The sequence below is a fragment of the Canis lupus genome, chromosome 5 (assembly GCF_003254725.2).
Source record: "Canis lupus dingo isolate Sandy chromosome 5, ASM325472v2, whole genome shotgun sequence".
Classification (NCBI taxonomy): domain Eukaryota; kingdom Metazoa; phylum Chordata; class Mammalia; order Carnivora; family Canidae; genus Canis; species Canis lupus.
In genome coordinates this window covers 31,404,549-31,429,638 of record NC_064247.1, presented here as the reverse complement: position 1 = coordinate 31,429,638, position 25,090 = coordinate 31,404,549, and the positions used below count along the sequence as shown (strand labels likewise).

General features: G+C 54.5%; 3 protein-coding genes across 11 annotated transcripts in view; 1 reads left to right on the top strand and 2 right to left on the bottom strand.

Moving 5' to 3' along the window:
* Nucleotides 1-85: 85 nt before the first annotated feature.
* MIS12 (MIS12 kinetochore complex component) lies at nucleotides 86-5,942 on the top strand. Of its 3 annotated transcripts, none has more exons than XM_025462025.3 (2): nucleotides 86-223; nucleotides 3,618-5,942. In XM_025462025.3, the coding sequence occupies exon 2, from the start codon at nucleotides 3,658-3,660 to the stop codon at nucleotides 4,276-4,278; it is 621 nt and encodes a 206-aa protein (XP_025317810.1). In that variant the 5' UTR covers nucleotides 86-223; nucleotides 3,618-3,657; the 3' UTR covers nucleotides 4,279-5,942. The 3 variants fall into 3 exon arrangements, with proteins under 3 accessions (XP_025317810.1, XP_025317809.1, XP_048966042.1); XM_025462024.3 differs by lacking the exon at nucleotides 86-223 and adding an exon at nucleotides 364-503; XM_049110085.1 differs by lacking the exon at nucleotides 86-223 and adding an exon at nucleotides 824-964.
* Nucleotides 5,943-10,410: 4,468 nt separating this feature from the next.
* Nucleotides 10,411-11,892, bottom strand: LOC112669138 (sterile alpha motif domain-containing protein 1). The gene is made up of 2 exons (XM_025462014.3): nucleotides 10,954-11,892; nucleotides 10,411-10,870 (listed from the first exon to the last, which is right to left on the bottom strand). Exon 1 carries the CDS (start codon nucleotides 11,805-11,807, stop codon nucleotides 11,448-11,450), a length of 360 nt encoding a protein of 119 aa, XP_025317799.1. The 5' UTR covers nucleotides 11,808-11,892; the 3' UTR covers nucleotides 10,411-10,870; nucleotides 10,954-11,447.
* A 5,205-nt stretch (nucleotides 11,893-17,097) lies between these two features.
* The window catches only part of NLRP1 (NLR family pyrin domain containing 1), a 37,981-nt gene continuing 29,988 nt past the window's right edge, over nucleotides 17,098-25,090 (bottom strand). For 3 of the 7 annotated variants that reach the window (XM_035716297.2, XM_035716298.2, XM_035716299.2), the window contains exons 13-17: nucleotides 23,999-24,276; nucleotides 23,776-23,901; nucleotides 22,075-22,216; nucleotides 21,043-21,087; nucleotides 19,921-20,636 (exon numbers count right to left, since the gene is read on the bottom strand). In XM_035716297.2, the coding sequence (XP_035572190.1) occupies nucleotides 20,284-20,636; nucleotides 21,043-21,087; nucleotides 22,075-22,216; nucleotides 23,776-23,901; nucleotides 23,999-24,276 (944 nt within the window). In that variant the 3' untranslated portion in view covers nucleotides 19,921-20,283. The other 4 variants (XR_004815810.2, XM_025462013.3, XM_035716300.2 and 1 more) reach the window with 4 other exon arrangements.

Below are 25,090 nucleotides of genomic sequence, written 5' to 3'. Positions count from 1 at the left end.
TTTCCCGCCCGGCCCCTTCGGCGTCGCCCAGCGAGGCGGCCGCGCGCGACCGGCCAATCAGGAGCACGATGCCGTCCCGCCCGGGCCCTCGTTCGCTGGGGCCGGATTCGGTCGGCATCCGGGAAGCCAGCGGCCCCGCCTCTCCGCAGCTGCAGGCGCTGGTTTAAAGGCGGTGGCGGGAAGCCGGTGCGCGGTTGGTGTCGTCGCCCTCGCGCCCGCTCGGGTAAGGGCCGCGGAGCCGCATCTCCTTCTCGGGGCAGGGGGGAGGCGACAGAAGCGGCCGCGCTCGGCACCGTCGCCGGGCGCCCGCCGTGCGGGCCGCGCGCCGCCTTCGCCGAGCTCCTGGCTGGCGCGGGGCCGCGGGGCCCGACGGGAGCTGGCGCCGCGCCGGAAGTGGCCTCCGCGAGGCGTGGCTGAGGTGGGGGTCCCGAAGAAGAACCCGGTCGGCGTCGCGGGGAGATGGCGTACCTGTCCTGGAGGGGGGCCCTGATGGGGAATCCTAGGTATGGGGAGTGGGGGGGCAGGTCGGGGGCGCAGGCAGGGGTGGCCCTCCTGGGGAAGAAGGCCCGGGTCAGGGGGCGCTGGCGGGGAGGCCTCGGTATGTGGGAGTCCTGGGGGAGAGTCGCTGGCGGAGGAACGATGGTGGGGAGGCCTGGCAGGGAAGGTAGGCCCAGGTGCGGGGGCGCTGGCGGAGGCCTGCTGGCGAGGGGAAGGCCCTTCGAGGGGGAGGTCCTGCTCGGAGGGCGGGGGGTTGCGCTGGGGGGAGTCGAGAGCGGCTGGGCTGCCAGGGGCCCTCGGAGGTGCAGGTGCGGGTGCTCCTCACAGCGTCTGTCCTTGAGGGAGCAAGAACCGTCACCCGGAAGGAAGGTAGCTCGTCCCCGCAGGCAAGGTGGAGAGTGTCAGGCTTCGTTCGCTCGGTTATTAGGACGCACTGAGGATCTTTGGAACAGGGAGTGACCATCAGGTAGGGTGGTGGACTAGGAAAGATGCAAGCAGAGGGCTGGGGAGAGCAGATACTTGGCTGGAGGGAGAGGTGCTGGACCTTCCCTGTAATCAGAGAGATCCATGTTGAAATAGCTTTGCCTGGGGGGCGGGGGGGTGTTAGAATCCCATGCTGGGTGTAGAGTTTACTTAAAAAGTAAATTTAGAAAAAGTTCTTCCCACTCCCCAAATATCACCTGCACAACCCATTGGTAAATCCGTTCTGAATGTATTCCTTGTCCCAGTAGAGGACACCTCCAGGAGCTTTGGCAGGCTCTCCAAGGGACAAGGGCAAGAGGGGAGGTTGAGAATTGCAAGTGTGGATTGAAGTGGAGCTCTCCATATAGGGCTCCATAAGGGCTGGGTGGGAGTCCTGCACTCACAGTCCAGGATTGGTAGAAACAATTGAGGCAGGGGTTTCTGAATCTCAGGGTCCATGCACATCATCCATGCTTTCCGTGGAAGAGTTGATCCCTTTGGACAATGAAAGTACTCTGGTCTCCCAGAGTGATAAAGTCAGGCCGATGTCCACAGTATGTTAGGTGGGACAGGAGAGTGTGGTTTCAGCCCTCTGTGTCCAGCCTGTGTGTGGGCTAGTTGGCTGTGGTTTTCTTTATTTTTTTATAAATAAGTTCTCATAACTTAATTTTATTTTTAAGAGAGAGCATGAATGCACAGAGGGTTTACAGGGAGGGACAGAGGAAGAGAGAAAATCCACTGAGTATGGAGCCTAACTCGGAGCTCAGTCTCACAACCCTGAGATCATGACTGAGCCAAAGTGAAGAGTTGGACGCCTAACGGATGGAGCCACCCAGGCGCCCCAGTTTTGGTTTTCAAAAAGCAACACCCTAAAACAAATTTACACCTATCAGATTAGCAAAAATTAGAATATTGAATGTCCAGTATTAGTGAAGACATAAGAAATTTTCATATGCTGCCAGGGGGAGTGTCAGCCTAACCTGCCTCCTCCCCCCAGGTGTTCTAGAGAACATTTCACAGTATTTGGTAAAATCACGTTATGAATCAGCTGCACGGCCCAGCAGTTACTTGCCTCTGTAAATAACATGCATGTATGTCTCTGAGGAGACATGGGAGAGTGTTCGTGACGCTATTTCTGGTAGGAAGTGCTAAGAGCAAACTAGGTGTCCGTCACAAGAAGACATGCCGAGTGTGGCGTGTGTGTGTGTGTGTGTGTGTGTATGATAAAGTTGAGGGAGTATGTCAGGAGCAGTGTAGGGATTACAAACATACAAGTATAAACAGCTACATACAAAGCTGTTTTTAAGAATGTCTACAACATATCTGGAATGAATTAAATTTGGATTGAAAAGATACCTATTAAAATGCCAGAGTGGGTTTGTATGGGAGATAAAAGATGGGAGAATAAGAAAGGTACCTAAAATAGTGCCGTGAAATGGGAAGTATCAACTCAGTGACGCCCACCTGCGGTCCTTGAACAGGGAGACTGGTTGGTAAAGGTCAGATGATGAAGGCACTTGTAAGCCATGTTGACAGAGTTTGAGCTTGATCCTGAAGGTAGGCACAGGGGAGTGGGAGGGAATGAAGATCCTGCCAACCACAGAATCCTTTTCTAAGACATGGAAAAGAAAGCAGTTTTATTACTGAGTATGCATGTCCAGATGGCAGGGCATCGGAGGTCACCTGTGGATGAGATGAAAAGGACAGGAAGGAATTCGACCCTATTTTCATAGCCAAGCAGTTACACCTAGTTGTTAGCTATCACATACGTACAAATTCTGCCATCCCGTAAGATTTGACTGAACCATTTACTTTAAGTTCTTTCATAAAGATTATCCTAAATTCACCTGGTGACTGAGATAGCCATTTGTTTTTAGCTAATTGTCTTTATCTGAAGGAATAATGGACCATCTCTTATTTCTAGGATAAGCGTATTGGTACAGCTCAGAAAAGGGTGCCTTGGTTAAGGTCCTGCAGTGTCAAGGAGGGATCAGAGTGCCATCTTTCTAGATGATGATGCTTGAAAAAACAGGTCATGGTTGTAAAGCTGACAGGAAACTTACTCAGCCTGCCATTGGGGCTTTTTCAGGCGGTGAGGTGGGAAGGATAAGGAGCACAGGACGTTGGTGTTAGTGTGGTTGGAGTGTGGGATCAGGGAGCCTGGTGGGAAGGGAAGGAAGTGAAGCGGGAGGGACTATAAGGAAGAGGATCCCAGGGCTGAGAGTCCTGACGGCTAAGGTGGAAGAAGAGCATATGAGGTTGTGGTCAAAAAGTAGGAGCACCTGGGGAGAGGTTGCAACTAGCAGTAGCCACGGTGGCCAGAAGAGTGGAGACAAAGGCCGCTGAAACTCCAGAAACCTAGTCTCTTGGGCGTTGCTTGAGTCCAAATGCCATGAAAGTCATCTGGGACTGTAGCAGTTCAGGAGTCTGAGCCCTGGGCCAGAGCCCTGTCTGATGAGAGGTGAGGGAAAGCGCCAGAGAGCCAGGGGTTTGTTGCCTATGGGACGAGCAGGGCTGCAGGGAGTGTCAGGCATTGGGGAACACATGTGCCTTGGGTTTTGTTTGCTGGCTTCCTGGCTCTTTGCAATATAGGAATTGTCGCTTTCATCAGCTGATTTCTTATCCAAATGAATTTTTTTCTTTCTTTACGTTTGCAGATTTTTCATAGTCAGAATTAACCAAACAAAATAAGCCAAGATGTCTGTGGATCCGATGACCTACGAGGCCCAGTTCTTCGGCTTCACACCGCAAACCTGCATGCTGAGAATCTACATTGCATTTCAAGACTACCTGTTTGAAGTGATGCAGGCCGTCGAACAGGTCATTCTGAAAAAGCTAGGTGACCTCCCAGGCTGTGAGATCAGCCCCGTCCAGGTTCGTAAATGCACAGAGAAATTCCTCGGCTTCATGAAGGGACGTTTCGATAACCTTTTTGGCAAAATGGAGCAGCTGTTTTTACAGTTGATTCTGCGCATTCCCCCAAACATTTTGCTTCCGGAAGACAAACCCCAGGAGCTGCATCCTTGTAGTGAGGAAGAGTTCCGGCTCCTCCAGGAGGAAATTGAACAGTTACAGGAGAAGTATAAGACTGAATTAGGCACTAAGCAGGCCCTTCTCGCAGAATTAGAGGAACAAAAAATTATGCAGGCCCAACTTAAGCAGACACTTGTTTTGTTTGATGAACTCGAAAATGCTGGCCGAGATCACGGGACTAGTGATTTTAGGGAAAGCCTGGTGTTCATGGTCCAGAACTCCAGAAAACTACAGACTATTAGGGACACTGTGGAACGGGAAGGCAAGAGAATGAAAATACTGTAATTTCTAAGTAGTGACAGGAACCTGTCAGAAAGTAGAATAGGAAGGGATTGATGTGAATGATATTCTGGTGAACTGAATGTCTTATGGGATTTCATTTATTGGCTCTTTCTTGTACTCTGCACTTCCCTCTGTCTGGCCCCACTCTGCTAGGGCATCTACACTACCTTGAACTAATCCTTGGAGCCCATGTTCCCTAGAGACCTCTCACAGGTGGGAAGGGGTTCCTGGTCCAGCAGCATGTCACCGGGCACCAGGACTGCAGAGAGATCTGTAAAAGCAGTTCCTTGATCAGGGGCTCCTTGTAACCTTGATCCTTCTGACTTATTCTTTGGATGCGAACAAATGAGAAAAAGGTTAAGTGGGCAGCTTCATTAGGAACCAGCCACTGCATGGCTGGATGGGTGCTGGCACCTGTGGCCTGCTCTCGTCCACGAATTGCCTTACACAGCAAATTAGCCGATGGGAAGAAGCAAATAGAGAAACACCACCTGTGTGATCCTTAGTAAAGAGAGAAGTTGTTTTCGTTCCTAAAATAAATGCTTTCTGTGATCATGGTGTTGGAGATGTGGAGCTGTTTGCTCTGTGGGAGCCTGGTTGGGGAAGACCATGGACACAGAAGAGGCAAGTGTAGCTGGAGTGGAGGGACAAGCCTAGAACAGCCGGGAGCAAAGTATCTGAACTGACCACTAGGTATTTATGTCATTTTCCTCCCATACTTTAGTTTTGCCTTGTCCCTAATATTTTTAACTTACTTATTCATACTCCTACGCATCAAATATTTAGTGCCCACAGTGGGAAATTTTAGCTGCCTCGTGCTTGGATTTAGTGGAATCTAATATTTTCTTCTGAAATTAATCCATGTGAAGTGTTATATCACCCATAAAAAGAGCAGAATAGCAGTAGCTGCTCCTACAGTGTTGCTTACTTTCCATGTCTTCCAAAAGAACAGGATTTCGAGTTTCTCCTTTATGTAGAAGAGTAGCTCAGGGCATTAATACTTGGAATTAAATATTCATAGATTTAAGATGCCTGTATTCACCTGGAATCTGTTTATTATCAAAGAGTCTTTTTTTCCAATCCTGTACGTGAGATATATATATTGTAAAGGCTTTCGTTTTCAATCTGCTGTTATTATTTTAAGTAATCTCTACGCCCAAGGTGGGGCTTGAACTCATGACCCTGAGATCAAGAGTTGTATATTCCAGGATGCCTGGGTGGCTCAGTGGTTGAGCATCTGCCTTCGGCTCAGGGCGTGATCCTGGGGTCCTGGGATCTAGTCCCGCATTGGGCTCCTGGAGGGAGCCTACTTCTCCCTCTGCCTGTGTCTCTGCCTTTCTCTGTGTGTCTCTCATGAATAAATAAATAAAATAAAGAAAATCTTAAAAATATCGCATACTCCATCAACTGAGCCAGCCAGGCACCATGTTTGTAGCTTATTTAACATTTCCTAGTATAGAGGGGCCTCTGGGTGGCTCAGTCGGTTGAGTGTTGAGCTCTTGGTTTCAGCTCAGGTCATGATCTCAGGGTTGTGGGATCGAGCCCTGAGTCAGGATCCGCACTCGATGGAGAGTCTCCTTGGAGATTCTCTCTCCCTCTGCCCCCTCCCTGCTCACACGTGTGTGCATGCATACTCTCCATAAAATAAATAAATCTTAAAAAATAAATCTAGTATAGAGCGTTAAATGGTGATTCCCCCAAAGATACATCCATGTCCTGATTCCTGGAACCTGTCATTGTTCCTTATCTGGGAAAAGAATAATTATGTTCAGGATGTAGAGATAAGGGGAGTCTTGTGAACTATCTGGGTGGGCCCTAAATCCAGTGACCAGTGTTTTCACTAGAAAAAGGCAAGAGATCTGAGATGGAAGAGGAGGACCTAGTATAATCCTAGAGGCCGGTGGGAGTGACGGGGTCATGCGCCTGGGGGCGCCAGCAGCCACCACCAGCTGGAAGAAGCAAAGACCTTTCCTGCAAGGCACTTGTGGGGTGGGGGTGTGTGACACCCTTGTTTTGGATTTCTGGCCTCCAGAGCAGGGGAGAATGCATTTCTGTTCTTTTGAGTGCCTAGGTTTGTGACATGTTTACTCATAGACCTGATTAAACCCAGATATTAGAGTATTCATACACACGAGGAGGTGGGCCGCTTGCCTAGGAAACAGCTGACACCTGCTTGGCCTCACAGATGCAATAATAATAATACGATTTGTCTGAGAGCACTTAAAATACGGACGTGATCTGGACAGGAGGATAAAGTCCACAGCGTCTAGAGCTCAAGGAGTTCAGGGATGCCTGGGGGCTCAGGTGGTTATGCGTTCGACTCCGGATTCCAGCTTATGTCTTGATCTCAGGGTCGTGAGTTTGAGCCCTGCATCAGGCTCCACACCCAGCTTAAAAAAAAAAAAAAAAAAAAAAAACTCAGGAGTTCATCTCATGTTGAGTGAGTGCTTGGTAACTGGTGGATATTGATACTGTTTGTCATGGGGGTGTCTCCACAGGAACAGATTAATCTACTTGACCCAGTCATCCTCCAATAATTAAATTCCTCCCACAAAAAATGAGAAGTCTGGATAATAATCTCTTGGTTATCCACGCTGCCTCAAGGTGCCATTCCCTCCAGCATCGGCCTCACCAGTTTTCTCCTCACCTCGGGGTCAGAGCCTTTGACTTTGTAATACCAACCTTGGATTCCCCAGACTCAGGCCTGTATATTCCCCTCCCTGTGCCCCCATCCTGCTGCTGTAGTGCAGGCCACTGGTAGGCAGACTGCTGGGCATGGCGTTTCCAAAAAGTAAAGAGCCAATATCAATGTAGTTAGAAGGTGGGGAAGGGACTAGAGTGTTCCCCAGTCTGAGAAGGCACTTTGAGACCAGGAAACAGCCACACAGTTAACACAGTTTAGGGCAACTTCCTGCCACAGGATGAGAGAGGTCGGCCACCCAGCAGTTACACTCCACCAAGTCCGGTCCCCGGTCCATAGATGTTTACAGAGCGAGGGGATGCGCAGAGGGCAGTGGTATGACATCAGAGGTTCACATGCAACTCAGAGGACTGGCATCCACCCCGTTGACAGCTAGCCTTGAACTGGATCTCGTGGCACCGTTGCTGCATCGGCAAGGGAAGGACTCTTATTGTTAACAGATTCAAGGGAGGTTGAAACCCACCTGCCCCCATCCTGGCCTGGGTGGGCATTTCTAGTGCAGGTGTGTTAATCTCCAAGGGACCTGAAACATATAGCCCCAAGACAGGTCATGGCATGAACGTGAACGAGACAGAGGGCCCGTATAGAGTCAGTATCATCAGCACTCCTGTGACTACCAACCTTCTAGAAACAAACAGGATTCTAGGGGACTACTGTGTAAGAGATTCTTCTGCACTCAGTCCGTGCACACAAGATTGTATGTGAATGTTCACGGCAGCATTATTCATAGTAGCCATAGAGCAGAAAAAACCCAAATGAACCAAACAAATGGATGGATACATGAAATGTGGTATATCCATGCAATGGGACACTTCAGCAGTACAACTGAAGCTACTACATGCTGTGACAGGTGAACCTCGGAAATGTAGTAAGTGAAAGGAGCTGGTCACAAAGGGCCACGCACTCATGTACTGTATGATTCCACGTATGGGAAACGTGCAGATGGGACAAATCCAGAGACAGGAAGTGGATTAGTGGCAGCCCAGGGATGGGAGCGGGGCTGGAGTTGGAAGGAGATGGGTAAGGGGTGAAGGGTTTCTTTTCAGGGTAATGAAATATCCCAATATTGATGATGGTGATGGCTGTGCAACTCTGTGGATATAGTAAATGAATGAGTTCTGTGTTATGTGAATTATATCTCAGCAATGTTGGTAAAAATAATGAGTATGTGCTCTAGGGGCGCCTGGCTGGCTCAGTCAGTGGAGCATCTGCCTTCGGCTTGGGTCGTGATCTGGGGGTCCTGGGATGGAGCCCCGTGTCGGGCTCCCTGCTCAGTGCAGAGCTGCTTCTTCCTCTCCCTCTGCTCCTCCCCACTGTTCATCCCTCCCCATGCTTGTGCGCTCTTTCTCTCTCTCTCAAATAAATAAAATCTTTTAAAAAATGGATCCATTCATTCTTCCAGTTTGAGATTCCACTGTTCCACACGGCTAGATTCCAACTGTGTCCCCCAACATAGACTTCCGAACTATGCCATGGTATCCAGAAACCACTGTTCACTGCCCCCATATACCTGCTGACCCCTGACAGCTCAATACATAATGGGAAAAGTTTCCCCCAAAAGTTGTCTTTCCTGCCATCATTTGTGATCTGCTAAGAGTCACTTTACGGGATGCCTAGTTATTTTTGCCTGCCCACCCTCCATGGTTTTGGTGACTCCAGCTTTCCTTTGGAAAACTTTCTTTCCTATTGCATCGTATCTTAAGTTATCCCTTCCGCCTTCCAGCCAAAGGTGGGCACATGATCCTAGCCAGGTCAGTAAGACCCTCTTTAGGATTTGATTTTTGAGCAACATGGCAAATTGACCCCCAAAATGGGCCTATTTGTTTTTATGGTTGAACCCTGAAAAGATGTCCATTAGCACTTGAGTGGAGAGGCTGTATGTATATTTAGATATTTAGATATTTATTTATTTGAGAGAATGAACAAAGGGAGGGGGAGAAGCAGACTCCCCACTGAGCAGGGAGCCCAGTGTGGGACTCAATCCCAGGACCCTGATATCATGACTTGAGCCAAAGACAGATGCCTGACCATCTGAGCCACCCAGGAACCTCTATCACGGGATATTTAAACTATGTAAGAGGAAAAGATGCTGAAGGTACACATGGATGGTGTAACAGTACAAGAATTTTAATATTGGTTAGAAAATAAGGGCCAAGTCCTGGAGCCCAGTGGAATCAGGAATTTCAAGGAGATCTGGGAGATTTCAGATGTTTCAAGAATTTTAGGGTATGGAGAAAATTAAGGCTAACGGGAGAACATGGGCGTATGGGAAGAAAGCAATTCATTCTGGGGGTGGGAGGAGCTTAATACTGAGGTCAACCATGATGGGGTGAACGTTAGGGAAGACTGGAGCCCCCTATCAGGCAGTGATCTTCAGAGTTTGGGGGGAACACACAAGGAATCCTGAAATAAGGGGATCAAATGAGACTGGACTTTTAGGGAGAATATTGGAGCCTATGTTCAGATTATAGAGGCAAGATAATCTAGTTAACAATAGTCATGGGAACCAGATATTGGAATTTGGGGTAGGGAGTGGGGGCATATGTTGAGGAACAGGGGACTCTGGCTTTAGGAATGGCAGGGAGAATCTACTCTCAGGGGATTAGTGGAGGGGAGATTACTGGGGGGTCATATCCTGAGTAGTCACTGAAGGACCGTATAATGGGTATTCTGGGGGATGTGTGAATGGGAAACAATGGAACCGTTTGGAGAACACAGAGCTATGTATGGGGACTCAGTGATTATTAGTCAAATATTAGAAGTAGGTAGGAGAGATCCTATATCCAAGACTGAAACGTGGGAAGGTACATATTGCAGGTACCTTGGAGACTTAATTTTGGGGAATAGAGCCACTAGTTGTTGGGGGCATCATTGTAGTAAACTATGGGTGTAAAGCACAGGCTGACATTGGGGAACAAGGGCATCGGGTTTGTAGTACTGCAACGAAGTGCAGAAGGGCAAGCAAGATAGTGGGGCTGCGGTGATGTGGGATCATGGAATCACAGAACTGGGGAGTGACAAGTCTCTGATGCTGGAATTTACCGAGCTTATAAAGACAGAATCTGGGTGAATAGGGGCAAATCCTAGAGCTTAGTGGGGGGACTGTACTGTACTGTATCAAGACGTGTCTTGATAATGGAAGCAATGGGGGAAGAAATCTGAGGAGCAGCAGATAAAGCCACAAGGGACCTCTCAGACCTGATGTGAGGGGACAGAACCGGACTTTGATGCATCCTGGGAATCAGATATGGAGAAGGGTGCCCTAGAGGCCTGCATACTCAGTTAGTGGAGGGGGAGGCTGCACCTGAGGCTGATCATGGGACAAGTGTTTAGGAGGGAGGGTAGGGATGCTGTGAGAATTATGGGGTGAAACCCAGCAGACCAGGAAGCTTGGCAAGCCCCTGCAGGGCTCTAAATTAAGTGAGAACTCCGTATACAGGAGGCTGCAAAAGGGATTTATTTCATTAGAGGTAAGACAAACATTTCCAGGTAAGGTGGTAGCGCACTGGATTGATGACATTTAACATTCAGGAGTAAAAGGAGACGGCAGGTGAGGGGGTTTCGGTGTTAGGCCTCTTGGGTCTGAGATGACCACTCCTATGGGTCGGGTAGTTCTCCAGCAGGAATTCTTGCCAATAACAGATACCCCACGCCCTTCGTCCTGGGTCCCATTGCCCCAGAAGCCGCCAAAGATGCAGAAGGAACACCCTCCCGCGCACCCCAGCCAGGGCCCCAGAGTCTCATCCCGCGCAGCGCCCAGAGATGGCCCCGTGTCCGGAGGAGGCCTGCAGTCGCAGGTCCCACGCCGTCCAGGACCCGACGACAATGTGGCCTCCTGCCAGGACGGCCCCTCCCGCTGTGGCTCTCCTCCCTGCTCCGCAGCCGCAGCACAGCCTAAAGCAGGAGAAACGCAGAGTCGGGCTCAGCTCCAGCCCCGGGGACGGGCGAGGACGAGCCACCCCGACGATGCCACTCACTGTGTCCTGTGCTCCGGCGGCGTCCGCGGCGCCCTCAGGTCTGCCAGTCCCGGGGGGAGGGCGTGGGACCCGGCCAGTGCTCCGGGGGCGATGTAGCATCACAGGGCGCAGACCAGGGCGCCGACCCTCCCGCGGGGGCCCTTCCGCCAGCTCGGCCCTTAAGAAACCGAAGGTTGGGCTCTCTGCGCGCGCTCCCACCTCCTGAAGTGTAGGGTCCACGGACACGATCAGTCGTCAGCCGCACCCCGCTCCTCTAGACGTCAGGGGTGACGGCCCCCTCCCCGAATCTCAGGCGCAAACACTCTTATTTCATTCCTGGCAGCTGCCTCGGACGCGCCTCCAGATGCGCAGTGACACAAAGGTAGTGACAAGCACAGGACAAAAGAAGCAAGCAGCAGAAGCTAGATGGAGGGTGTGCAGCGCGCTCCGCACACCCAGGCCGAGCCCGCGGGCTCCCTCCTCGCCCCCCGCCCCAGCCCCGGGCCCCCGGGCCCTCAGGCCAGCTGCAGGTGGATGTAGGTGAAGATGCAGGAGGTGATCGAGAAGGCGATGGCCGCGTAGATAAAGATGGAGAGGTGCGGGAAATGGTCGAGGTAGCAGCCCTCGTCCCGGGGGGGCGCCTCCTCCTGGGGCGGGGGGCGCGCCGCGGCCTTGGGGGGTTGCCCCGTGCGGGCCCCCTGCGCCCTCCCGCCGGCGCGCCGACCCGCCCTCCTGCCCGCCGCCGCCCTGGGCGCGCGGGCCGCGAGGGGCTCCTCCGGGGGGGGCTCGTCGAACAGGCCCCCGGGGTCGACGGCGGGGTCCGGGCGGGTCGGCGCGGGGGCCCAGGGCTGGCGCGGGAAGAGCGGGGCGGCCATGGGCGCGGAGCGCGGGGGTCGCCTGCGGAGCGCGGTGGGCGGCGGCCGGACTGCGCGGCGGCTCTGCCCGGGAGGGGCGGGGACCGCTCGGCGCGCGCCTCCCCCGGCTCCTCCCCGCCCCCGCCCGCGCCGGAGACCCGCGCCGCGGCCCGCGGCCTGTTCCCATGGCAACCGGCGGGGGCGGGACCAGGAGGGGAGTCCGCGCAGAGGTGCGAGCTGCGGCGGGGACCACCGGGAGCGCAGAGGCGTGCGGAGCTTCCCCGGGGATTGATATGTCCTTTTAAAAGATATATTTATTACAGGTCTTTCTGGTTTTTGCTTTTATTTTTTAATCTAAAATATAATACGTAGGGACGCCTGGGTGGCTCATCAGTTGAGCATCTGCCTTTGGCTCAGGGCATGATCCCTGGATTCCAGGATCAAGTCCCACATCGGGCTTCCTGCATGGAGCCTGCTTCTCGCTCTGCCTATGTCTCTGCCTCTCTGTGTGTCTCTCATGAATAAATAAATAAAATCTTTAAAAATAAAATAAAATATAATACGTAAAAAACCGAATCCATAATCTTTGAGAAAACTTGAAAGTTAGAAGCCCCGTAGGCAAGAATAGGCACGAAACCAAGGCTCCCACTATCCAAGAGGTAGATGGTGCATTTTCTTCTTCCTCACCATCTTTCCCTCCTGCGATTACTGTATCTGCCCATCCCGGGCTGGGCTTTCCCTCGCCCTCCTCACCCCAAGTGCCGAATCCCAGCTAATCACGTTTGATTAGCAACAGGTACTTTCTCCGCAGCCCCTACCCAGGCCTCTCTGGGCATCATTCCCCGGGCCCTTCTCTGGCTTCCCCTGGTAGCTGCGCGCTGAAGTTCCAGGAGGTTCCAAGACAGGCTGGTGTTGCCCTGTGCAATGTGAGGAGAACAGCCACTGAGACTTTCTGGGTCCCAAGGAGTTGGAGAGGTATGCTGGCAGGCCTGCCAGTTGCCGGTTGCCAAAGACCCAACTCAGACTGTCATCAAGGTACTCATGGCCTCCTCTAAGGAAAAGACCCAGGGGAGTCCAGGACAAGGGTGCAGAAGCAATGTCCTCAGGGTGCTGTCTCTCTCTCTCTCCATCTCCTGGAGGTGCCAGGGATTTCTTGCAGGGCCAGAGCCTACTACACAGTGGCAGGTGCTCAGATAGTATTTGTTGAATGAGGAATGCAAGGGTTGAATGGCTGCTCCAACAGACTTCTATCTCACAGCCAGAGACTGCAGCTCATGAAGCTTCTAGTCTGCTAGAGGTGGAGAACCTGCCATCCTCCAGTGCTGTCGCTGGGAATGTAAAGAGGTGCAGTGTCTTTGGAAACATGGGTTGGCGGGTTCATAAAAACATACACCTGCCATATCAGGAATTCCTCTCCCAGGCATCTACCTATGAGAAATGAAAGGCTTTCACAGGAAGATAGAGACTCATTGGTGAATGCTCATAGCAGCGTTATTGGGAATAGCCCCAAACTGGAAACTATGCAAATGTTCATTACCTAGTAAAAGAATAATCAACATGTGGCTTATTCGTGCAATCAGATTATATTATGCAATGAAAGGAAGTGAGCTACTGATAAATGCAGCATCGTGGATGAACCTCAAAAACCTTACCCCAAGTGGAGAAAAGCCAGGTGCACAAGACCACAGGCTGTATGATCCCACTTACAGGAAATGTCCAGAAGAGACACATTTATTTACAGAGACAGTAAGCAGATGGATGGTTGCCCAGGCTGGAGAGGGAGGTGGGGAGATGAGAAACTGCAGACAGGGGCAACTTTTTAGAGTGATGGAGATGTTCTAAACCCTGATGGTGGTGAGAGTTGCACAACTCTCTAATTTTCTAAAATTCATCAATGTGTCCACTCACTGTGGATGACTGTCATGATATGTGTATTACACCTTAGTAAGGCCATTGTTTAAAAACAAAAATAAAACAAAACTATACTGTGTTATCATTTCTCAGATACCAGATGGGCAAAACAAAACAAAACAAAACAAAACCCACAGAGTTTATTCACAATTCTGTGGGTCGGTTGGGAGCTTCTTCCAGATTGAGTTGATTCAGCTGATCTCTACAGGCTTTTGTCATTTGTCTGGCTGGCAGGTTGGCTAGAGGCTGGGTGATCTGGGATGACCTCATGCCCAGTCTGGAGGTGGGCAAGCCGTGGGTCAGGTGACTTAGTTCTCCAGTGGGCCACTTGGTGGTCTCAAGTTTCCAAGCACAGAAATTGGGTGATGGTAGAAATGGTGATGCCACTTCTGTGCCTCAGTCAGTCCGGCATCTTTCCAGCTGGTCTCAAGATGAGATGAGATAACGAAGTCTGTCCCGGGCCAGGGAGCCCTGAGAGGCACGTACCAGAAGGTTCCAAGCTGCAGCCCCACTCTCTGCTTTGAGCCAGAGTGTTCCAGGAAAACCCTCCAGAGCCCTGGGCCTGGAGCCATGACTGGCCGAAGGCCCTGAGTGGACCAAAGGCTGCCTGTGGGACAGGCCTGGAGCACCTACCCCTCTTGCAGCGGGGAGAGCACATCTCTTCCAGGAGTCTCCGCCCTGGGGCTGAGAGGGTCGGTGTCCTCCGTCCACTTCGGGGAACCCACCTGCAGAAAATGGACTCAGGAATCAGGAGTCTGTGTCTGTCCCACCCACAGTCACATGCCCGTGTTGGTGACGGCCTCCACCCCGTGGGGAGTCCCAGGATATGGGTGCGGATACTCGTACTGGTGCCCGCACTGACCCTGCCAGGAGCTGGGACCTTTCCACAGAGATGGGGTGCTTAGCTTCTGCCACCCTGGGGCTTAATCACTGGTATTTTCTCCAGGGTGCAAATGGGGAAACTGAGTCTTGAGGAGGTCAAGGAGCTTGTCCAGGGTCTGCCTATGGGTTCCTGCTAGGAGCTTGCACTTCTTGCACACCTGCCTGACAGCTGCCTCCCACACTCAGGCTGTACCTGTACCCACTCTTCCCACTCCCAGGGGCCCACCTCCCACTCCGGGGCCTGCCCTCCAAGCTGGGGGGATGTGGCGCATGGAGGGTGCAAGGGGTGGGGGGTGTGCTGGGTGGAGAGAGCACTGGGTGGGGAGACTATAGGGTTGGGGGAGTATAGGGCAGAGGGGAATGCAGGGTAGGAGGGGAGCCCGAGACGGTGGGGTGAGGGGTGGTCAGGGTGGAGGAATGCTCTGAGTGGAGGGTGCACAGGGAGCAGGGGAGCCTGGGGTGGACAAAGCGCGGGGTGAGGGCCTGTGGATGGGGAATGTAGGGTTGTGTAGGGTGGTGAGGAGTATGGGGTAGTGGGGAGGGGAGGTTGAGGGGGAACCTAGGATGTGAAGAGTGGGATGTGGGGGACAGGGTGGGATGAGGAGGGGGCCTTCCAGGAACCCCAGAAATTGGGCCACAGATGTTTGTGGTCCTGGAAATGGCGGGTGCTAAGTGCACCTGCGTCTAAGCCGGGATTCTCCCTCTTGCGGACTGTGACCGCAGCTCGGGGCCCTGGCTGGGGACCCAGAAATCAAACCAGACATCTCCTCCTCTCATGGGCTCCCACCTGACATCTCATGCTGTATTGTGGACACTGCAAGGTGGGAGAGAGGGTCCCGGGATCAGGAGTGGGGGAGAGGCTGTCACCTGCTGAATGTTCCTGGGTGCTTTCACCTGAGTATGGCGGGGACCGCTGTGGCCTGCCCTAAGGTGACCCAGGGGCTGTGCCCAACCCCAGCTCCTACGGATGGCGGGGGGCAGTGGGGTTGCTGAGCAGGGGCCGAGAAGCCCAGGCTGTGTTTGGCGGCCAAGAACCCGTCTAGGGCTGCAGGACCCTATGCGAGCTGAGGCTCGAGGCCTCCCTGTTCCCTACCCCCGATTGCTCACGTGCTCTGCTGACCCTTGGGCTTCACTCACAAACACAAAGTCAGGGATAAAATGACTAAGGATTTCAAGATGGTGATCACCAGGCACAAAGCCTCAAGGGGAGGTAGGGGGCACATGCAAGTGCTCTGGTCACTTGCCCATGACGCTGGCCCTGCACATGCCCTGTCCATGGCCCGGGGAGGGGTACTCAGTGACCAAGATTCTCTGCCAGGTCTCTTCCTGAGCCTTGTGCTCCCCACTGCTCAGCGGGGCCTTACTGCGTGGACCACATAGCCAGCGGGAAGGGCCGACGTGAAGGGGACAGAGCCCCCCATGCCTCTGCTTGGGCCTGGCTGGGGAGTGAGGATGGAGTTGGTGGGCTTCCTGGCCACAGCACTTAACCCTCATCCGTCCCTTTCATTGCCTGTGGGTGACCATGAGCACCCAACAACCACGTGAGATGTGAGGCCCTGGATCCAAAGCCCCACCCCAAAGACACGTCCACTGTGCAATGGGTTATTTTGAATATTTCTCAGACTGGCCAATGACAGCTCCAGAGCCCGGGCAAGGGATTTCCTGGGGGCAAAGACCAGGACCCCTGAATATCATCCTCTCCTTCTTTTTTCTTTTTTAATTTTTTTAAAATTTATTTATGATAGTCACAGAGAGAGAGAGAGAGAGGCAGAGACACAGGCAGAGGGAGAAGCAGGCTCCATGCACCGGGAGCCCGACGTGGGATTCGATCCCAGGTCTCCAGGATCACGCCCTGATCCAAAGGCAGGCGCTAAACTGCTGCGCCACCCAGGGATCCCCATCCTCTCCTTCAGACTGGGACTTTTTAAGTACTTTCCTTTCTCTTTCTCTTTTTAAAAATATTCTATTTATTTATTTGAGAAAGACAGAGCATGAGCAGGGGGAGAGGGAGAGGGAGAAGCAGGCTCCCTTGTGGAGCCGGGAGCCTGATGTGGGGCTCGACCCCAGGACCTTGAGATCAGGACCTGAGCCCGAGGCAGGTGCTTTACCAACGGAGCTCCCCAGGTGCCCGCCCCACCCCCCCGCATCCTATCTTTCCTGTCATGGTAGATTGTCAACGCAAACACACTCTCCGAGTGTTTGGGAGACACAAGCACCACTCTATGGCCAGTGGATGGCTTCAGAAGTAGCTGGTGGCAACTTAGGAGCACAGAATGTTCCAGACCTCCGTCATGCTCTGGGCTGGGGTGAGGCCCCCGACCTAGCACTAGCCTTGCTGCTGGCCATGCGACTTTGGGCACAACTCTTTCTCTTCAGGGTGTCTCCCCATTTACAAGCAAAGGACTTAATAGATGGGTAGCAGGTGAGGTGAGATCAGTCCGTTTGGTGCTGAGAATGCTGGTACTGCCCCTGAGGGAAGCAGCCCAGCAAGATGGAGAAAGTCATGCGGACATTCATGTCCTGATAGGATCATCTCACCCCTTTATTACTGATTTAGAGACAAGGATCTAAGAGTAAAGGAAGGTTCTCTATAACAGGGTGCGCACTGCAGTAGTGCTCACCACGGCAGAAAATTGTGGGAAGCCAGGTCAGCTTGGGAACAAGAGGAGGACCTGATGAATTAAATGATGGATCTGCCCCAGCCCCTCCCATGGGACCGTGCATGGTCTCCACACAGAAGTCCCCTGAAGACTCTTGACAAGTCCTCGAGCTGATCTGATTCCGAGCCAGAAAGGCAGGATTCAAAACCACGTGTGCAGGGACGGCCACGGGGTGGAATGTATTCCTGCAGAGATGGGCCAGAACTGGAGAGGTAAAGGTGATCATTCCTGCATCGTTGGGACAGCGATGGTCTCCCCCTTGTTTTTCCAGACTTCATGTTACTTGTTCTCTGTGCAACTAAAGCAATCAACACACAAGAGAATACAAGTAATGGGCCAAGGGGCCACTCTTGGCACTGATGCTGCCCTGTGCTGTTCTGATCCATGCCCACGCAGACGGAGGATCTCCACCAGCTGTCTGGGTGGCCCCAAGTTGCCTAGCAACCACCTGCTCCACGGCTGTTGCTAGGAAACCAGGGACAGAGCCAAGGACGCCTGCCTAATGCCATCTCTTCCCATCAAGTGCCCTCCTGTCATGCTCCCATCCGGGCATTTCCCTGCTCCCTGGCTCCTTCTCCAAGCCGCCCTCCTGGCTGGGGCTCACCACAGTACAGGGGACCACGGGTTCTCCCTGGGACCCCTTCCTTCCCTGGTTCCAGGATTAGGGCCTGGACCAGAGCAAGGGAGTCTGTATTGCTCTCATCATCGGGACGAGTATTGCCTGCCTTCCAGAAGTCCTGAGGTAGTGATTCCTTAAGAAAAGCCACTGAGGGGCTCCTAAGTCCCCGAAGTCCCACACGCATGCCTGTGTCTCTACCTGTCCCATGAATAAGTAAAATCTTAAAAAGAAAAAAAAGGCATCCTTCCTTGAGAATTCATTCCTTGTGTGAATTCAGCAAATGTCCATCTAATGTCTGGCACTTGCGTTCTGCTAGACCTTGGGGGTATAGGTCTTGGTGGCCGCCAGAGGAAGTAGTGGGAATACAGTCATGGGTTTTGCCTCTGGGGATGGGGTGGGATGGTATGAATTCACTGTGCTGGGGGACTGTGAATGGATGCCAGAGGCTTTGTGGGTGTTACTAGGTTTGTATACACTTGGCATCGAGTGGGCTGGACGGAGGTCGTCCCGGTGGACCAGGGACAGTAAAGCTTCTTTTCTTGGCACATTAATGGTTCTTGGTGTCTTTTCGCAGTCCTGAGAGTGAAGCTCCCAGGTAGGGAGGGCTGACAGCCTTTGAGCAAAGACAGAAGCTCCCTGCCCTGGTCAGACTACAGCTTGTTCTCAATGGAGAGATGGGCCCCTGGGAGCAAAGGCTACTGGGAAACTCTAGGGCACAGAGGGCACTGGCTATTCACTTTGAGGCTCTGATCCAAGAGTCGAGAGTCAAGAGTCGTTGCAGCTGGCTTTTCTCCACCTTCCACTGACCTAGTAATACCCGAGGACCTTCCTTTTGTGCTCCCTCCCCCATCTTTTTTTCCCAAGATCTAGCTTCCTCCTGCCTCCCCAGTAGCTTTTCCTTGTCTTCCTGTGAGACCCCAGCAGTGCCCTGTGTGGCCCCTGTGAGCTGTCCCCTAATTCAGTTTACAGTCCCAACGCCCCCCATGTACTTCTCAGTCTGAGACACCCCATCTACCCAGCTCGCTGCCTGTGGTCCCCATGTGGAACGATGTAGTTTCATGACATGCAAATGCCCGCGGTCCCAAATAATAGGTTTGGGGGTGTTCTGACAGTGCGAATTTAGGCCCCAGCTGAGCAGGGGTCAGAGAGCCACGTCACTGCAGCAAGGAGCTGGGTGAGCTGTGTTAGTGGGCAAGGGGGAGCGTTTATGGGGCCCCAGGAAGGGAAGGCGTAATGTTCCTGTCTTAGCACATGCAGGGCACCGGCTGGAGCTTGTGCATTGGTGATCTTGTCTTAACCTCAGAGTCAGGAATGCCGAAGAAGAGTATCCCTGGGGCTGCGAGGTAGAGGGTGATGTCAAGGGGAGTGGGCCGGAGTGAGTGGGGGGGAGAAGTGACTCCAAGGGAGCAGGATGACCATCATGGGGGTTACAATCAGCTCATGCTTCCTGATCTTGGGCAGAGCTGGCTCCCCTGCGATGAGAAGGATGTTGGTGTAAATCTGTTAACACCAGCAGGTTCTGTTCTAAGATTGCTGGCACCCTGGGACTGTGGGGGTGGCTTGTCGACTTGGGGACCATCCCGAGGGCGGCCCTGTGTTCCTATGGATGTGCACTGGCCAGGATGGGAGCTGAGGGATGTGCCCGGGGAGGGTTCCTTTACCAAGTGCCTACTAACAAAGCTTCACTTCATGCTCGCCTGCGTGCCAGGCACTGTGCGAGGCTCTGAAGTCAACTGATGAGTTCACACGTGGCTCCCGCTCTTGGAGAGTTTCCTGTCTGGTGCGGGGAGGCCAGCAATGGAGCAGGATGTATGAAGCCACGTGCTGAGTGCTCTGAGGGGGATGAGGGGCACCAGGTGCCACGGGAGTGCAAGGCAGGGGTGCTCAGTGCGGGCAAAAGGTGAGGGAGTCCATTTGTACTGGAGGAGACGTCTAAGTGGGGTCCAGACCCCGTTTCCCCTGTGGCATCCTTCTCTGCCCCCTCCCAGCTCCAGCAGCCCATCTTGCCTTCAGAAACTACGGAGCACAGTTTGGGTTCACGCAAAAACCCAGCCCCACAGGCTCAAGTGAAAAATGAATCTCTTTCTGGCCCCGATTCCCCCCGGGAGCCCACCCTCACCAGCCGCAGGGCCCCCTTGCCCCTCCTTGCATCCGAGCGGCCCCGGGACAGCTCCAGGCTGGGCTGCGGCGCCTGCTACCCCGGGCTCTCAGCTCAGGCTCCTGCAAGGTCCGCAGAAGTCCTGCCAGCTGCAGATGGTTATTCCCTGAGATGTAGTGTGGCGCCTCGACAGCCCACCTGGGAAAGCTGAGCCTTGTGTGGTGCCCCCTGGGCGGGGGCATCGCTGGAGCCCCAAGACTTCGGAGCCGGAGGGTGCTCGGACATGTGCTTGTGTCCAGATGGAGATGCCGAGGCCCCTACGAGTGGTCAGCAGAGCCAGGCCTCATGGCAGGTGCTGGAGATGCAGCTGCTGGGCTGGCCAGGAGGTGCCTGCTTGCCACTGTTGCCGCCCCACTTCTCCCAGAGTTCCATGATGAGGTGAGGGTGGGCCTCCTTCAGAGCCTGGTACACCTGGTCCTTGCAGGCCCGGTCCCACGACCTGCTGAAACTGAACAGCTTCCGCATCTGGCTGGGGGTCGTGGCCTCGGCCCGCACCCTCTCGTACTGCTCCTCGCTCAACACCTGCCCATGCAGCATGTCCAGCACAGGATCCACCGACGTCACCCGAGCCACCAGTTGCTCCCGATGCCGGTCCACGAAGTGCAGCCAGGCCGGGGCATCTGTGGGGAAAGGGCGAGGCTGGCCGTGGACCCAGAAGGGCCCCCACAGTGGCCCCTGCCTCTGACTGCCACCCCCCCACCCCCCGCCAGCTCTCTTCACTCCCTCCTCTGCATCCCTCCTGCCAGCATCAGGCCAAGCACCAGGCTGGGGCTGGGGCTGGGTGGGGCCCAAGACGGTGGCCTCCGAGGCTGTCTCTCGGCCTCTACATCTGTGCAGGAGGATCCCCCCCTGGGCAAGAGTAAGGGAAAGAGGAGGGTCTATGCCCTGGGGCACACTGCATCCCCCTGAGGCCTGATCCCGGTGGGGGATGAAGGCTCAGGTCCCTTCCTCTCTCCCCCCAGCTCCCTCCAGGATGCACGGGGCACCCAGGACTGCCCCGGCGCCTGAGGCCTGCCCATCACTGACCTGCGGGGGCTGGAGGAGCCAGAGAAGCCACAGGCCGGAGATCCCCTGGGGATGGCAGAGACAGAGGAGCGTCAGTGACAGTGCGGGCTGTTGCTTGTCGGAACCTCACCTACTTCTGAGATGCTTTCGTCCTCAAGACAAGCTGTGGATGGGGTCTGTCCATGCGCTGGAACAAGGACTGCAGGGGCCCCTAGACATTGCCTGGGGGAGTCCCTTCCTCGTGCATGTGGGGAAACTGAGGCTGTAATCATAGAGATGGAGGCATTCAGACCCCAGAACGTGTGGTTTATGTAGTCCAGGCTGCGACTAACCACCTCCCCAACGAGAGAACTTCAACTATCGGAGACAGTTGCCTTGACCTTTTCCTTCCTCTTTTTATTTTTATTTTTTAAAAAAGATTTTATTTATTTATTCATGAGAGACAGAGAGAGAGAAAGAGAAGCAGAGACACAGGCAGAGGGGAAGCAGGCTCCATGCAGGGAGCCCAACGTGAGACTCGATCCTGGGACTCCAGGATCACGCCCTGGGCCAAAGGCAGGCGCCAAAACGCTGAGCCACTGAGGGATCCCCACCTTCTTCCTTTTAAAAAATATTTTATTAATTTATCTGAGGCAGAGCGAGCACGGGTATGGGGAGTGGCAAAGGGGGACGGAGGAGCAGATGGGGACACTGAGCAGGGAGCTTGATGCGGGCTCCATTCCAGGACCCCGAGGTCATGACCTGAGCCTGAGGCAGATGCGGCACTGACTGACGGAGCCCCCAGGGGGCCCTTAGTTTGTTGTAATTCATGAGAAACTCTGCGGAAGGTTCATGCCTGTCAACACCCAATTCAAGGACAGCATGGAGCCCCTGTGGTGTGTGCAGCTGGCGGTCTGATTAACTCAGGTTCAAATCCTGCTCCTTCACTGGCTGTTGCACGACTAGAAAAGGCCTGGCCCATCTCCTCCCATCATTTATGATGACACAGACCCACGTGCACGCGTCTCTGAATCTCCCCGTCCTCCCTCTGAGTCCCCCCGGACTTGGCTTTACCTGGTTTCACCAGGGCTTCCCACACCACTGTGTCATCCTTTTTGTCTCTCACTTGCAGCCTGATCCCCGACCCCAAGTGGCTGACGTAGAACTCAGAGAAGAGCTGGGGTTCCCTGGGGCTGCGGTAGCAGAGCTCCAGCTCCTGGAGAGAGAGAGAGAGAGAGAGAGAGAGAGAGAGAGAGAAAGAGAGAGAGAGAGAGAGAGAGAGAGAAAGAAAGCTCGTCCTGTGGTCTCTCCCCCAACCTTCCGATGCCTTCCTGGCCCCCACTCAGCCCCACGGGGACACTCCCACCATTGCCTGCCCTGAGATTAATTGCCACCTCCAGCCGCTGCCGTTTTCCTAATTTCCCTGCAAGTCTGGATGCCGGGCACCCCTGGATGAGTCAGGACTCACTCCAAGATGTACTATGTGCACATCCTAAATTGGACCCCCTCTCTCCATCGCCCCCACTTGGACCTCTGACCCTCACCCCGCCAGCAGTAAGTCTGGGGTCCCAACTGTGACCCGCTCTCAGGCCCACTCGAACCAGTCCAGTGCACACTGGCTGTGCCCTACGTTTCCCAAGCTCAGTAAATGGCGCTCAGGCCCCACGATTTCCAGATGTAGACATCATCCTTGACCCCATCCTCTCTCCACCACACGCTGGGTCCTACTGGCTCCATCTCTGAAGCGAATCCCAAATCTGTAGACAGCTGTCCTGCTGCAACTGCTGCCTCCCAAGTCGGGCTGCTGTGAGCTCCTGCCTAGCCTTCCGCTGTTTCCACTCTTGTCCACCCACTGTCCACTCCTGCCCAGCAGCCAGGACAGTCCCTCTGAGAGTAAATCCAATCTTGAATGGCCATGTGTGAGACCCGCTAAGAGCTTGTCACTGCACCAAACTGCACAGGGGCCAACGGGGCCGATGACCGGCCACTCAGGTGACCGGGTCCATCTCTCACCCTGTTTACACCCAACCCGGCGGGAAAATCCATCCTCAGACTCCTGTCTCTTAACTCAATGTACATATCACTCCCCCCCCTCAGACTGGACACCTGTTCCCCCCGTCACTGTCACACGGAGGCTTCAAAGACTCGTCCGGCCACGGGAGGAGGAAAGACTGGTCCTGGTCCGGCTATACACCAGCTGCCATTCAGCAGACACTGTGGCCCAAGTGGCAAAATCTGGGCAGTGGGAAAATCTGGGTACCGCGGATGACCATCCAGACCCTGACATCACCCGTCTCTTGCCCTCCTCATTCTGGCTCTGTCCTTGCTGCACATGGGGTGGTGCCGCCCCAACATGGGTTTGCTGACTTCCGGCTAGAGCGACCCCCACCTCTGGAGAGCACTGCTATTTCCTTTGGCCTCCCTCCCCCCGAAATATCGAGTCAACGTCCAAATCCCAGCACTTGTTCTGTGTAACCCTCCTCTTGAGGGGCCCCATGGTTCCCAGTGGCACATGTCTTCTCGCAGTGACCAGGACCACACCCGGGCTGTCCAGATGCAGGCAGTTTGGACCTGACGCTTGGACACCCTTTGGTGCCCCAGGTCACATGCCAGCATCGCCCCCATCCCACACCTGCCCCTTCGCCCAACTCACCTGCTCCACGCTCACCCCGACTCCTGCTGGCTGTCTGCCTGGCCCCAGCACACCCTGCACCACCAAGAGCTCCTGGACATGCCATATGGGTGTTCCCGGGTGGGACCTCTGACCCTGCTCACCTTGGGGATTATCTCTAGCTTCTCTGAGCCAGATACAGTGTAGCGGGAGCCCATGTAGAGCGAGGCCAGTGGGGGCGGCTTGTGTATCTGCACAAACTGGAACTTTTTCTCTTCATTATCTATGGCCTGCAGGGCACGAAGCCACAGATTACCCACCTGCCTCGGCTCCTGCTCCTGAGGCCCACCCTGTCCCCGGCTGACCTCACGTTTGCCCACAGCCCACCCTGGCCCGGGCCACCTTGCGGATGGAGTAGTCACTGGGGATGAGGTATAGGTGGAAGGCGACTTCCCCGGGCCTCAGGTGATGGTACAGCAGCACAACACAGGTGACGGGGAGGAAGCGCAGGGCGGCGTGGATGGTCCTCAGCAGGACTCCTATGGGGGAGAAGCTGGGGTTCTCCAGGACTACGTGGTCTGCCTCCACCCTGGCTGGCGTCTCCACCAGCATCCCCTCATCTTTTAAGTGGGCCGCGTAGAACAGGGAGGTGTCCACGCTGCTACCTGTCAAGGGGCGGATCCGAGACAGTGATTTAGTGTCCTTGTGAGGTTGGGGTCAGGCTGGGGCTGCGGGTGTCCAGGAAAGAAGCCCAGTGGCCTGCCTGGTGGTGGAGATGGGGGTCCTGCCCGGGGCCTGGGGCCTTTGAAGGCTAGGTGACCCGTAGCCACCCCCAACCTGAGCGGAGCCCGCAGCAGGCCGAGGCCCCTCCTCCCCACTGCCCTTCACCAGCTGGCAGGCTGGTGGGAGAACAAGCAGCGGGGAGCCGGGGTGACCCGCTGTGCTGTGCACCCTCCTTTCTGGGGGTGCCTCCTCCTCCACCATTGTGGGGGCCTTGGTGGTGGCAAGTGGGGCCTCCCTCTCAGGACGACTCTGGAAGCTGCCCAACCCTGCAGCCCCAACACAGCCCCGCTCCCCAGACTCGTCCACCTGGGCCTTGACCTGGTGGCGGCAGATGAAGGCACAGGGACTGTCCAGCTGCGGGAGCGGGGGGGTCCCCAGAGCAGGTGGCCGCGGTGGCAGGAGGACCCTGCGGGGCTGCATGTGCAGCAAACACCCTTCTGTGTCCTTCTGGGTGCCATCCTGGGGGCTGGCTCACCAGCATCCTTTGCTCACTGTTTCCTGCTCCTCCTTTTCCTCCTGCTGTTGCTGCTCCTCCTCCATCTCCCCTCCCTTTTCTTCTTCTCCTTCCTATCCTTCTCCTCCTTTTCTTCGTCTCCTCCTCTTTTTCTTTTCCCCTCTTCCTCCATCTCCTTCTTCTTCTCCTCCTCCTTCCTCTCCTCCTCCTTCTTCCTCTCCTCCTCCTCCTCCTCCTTCCTC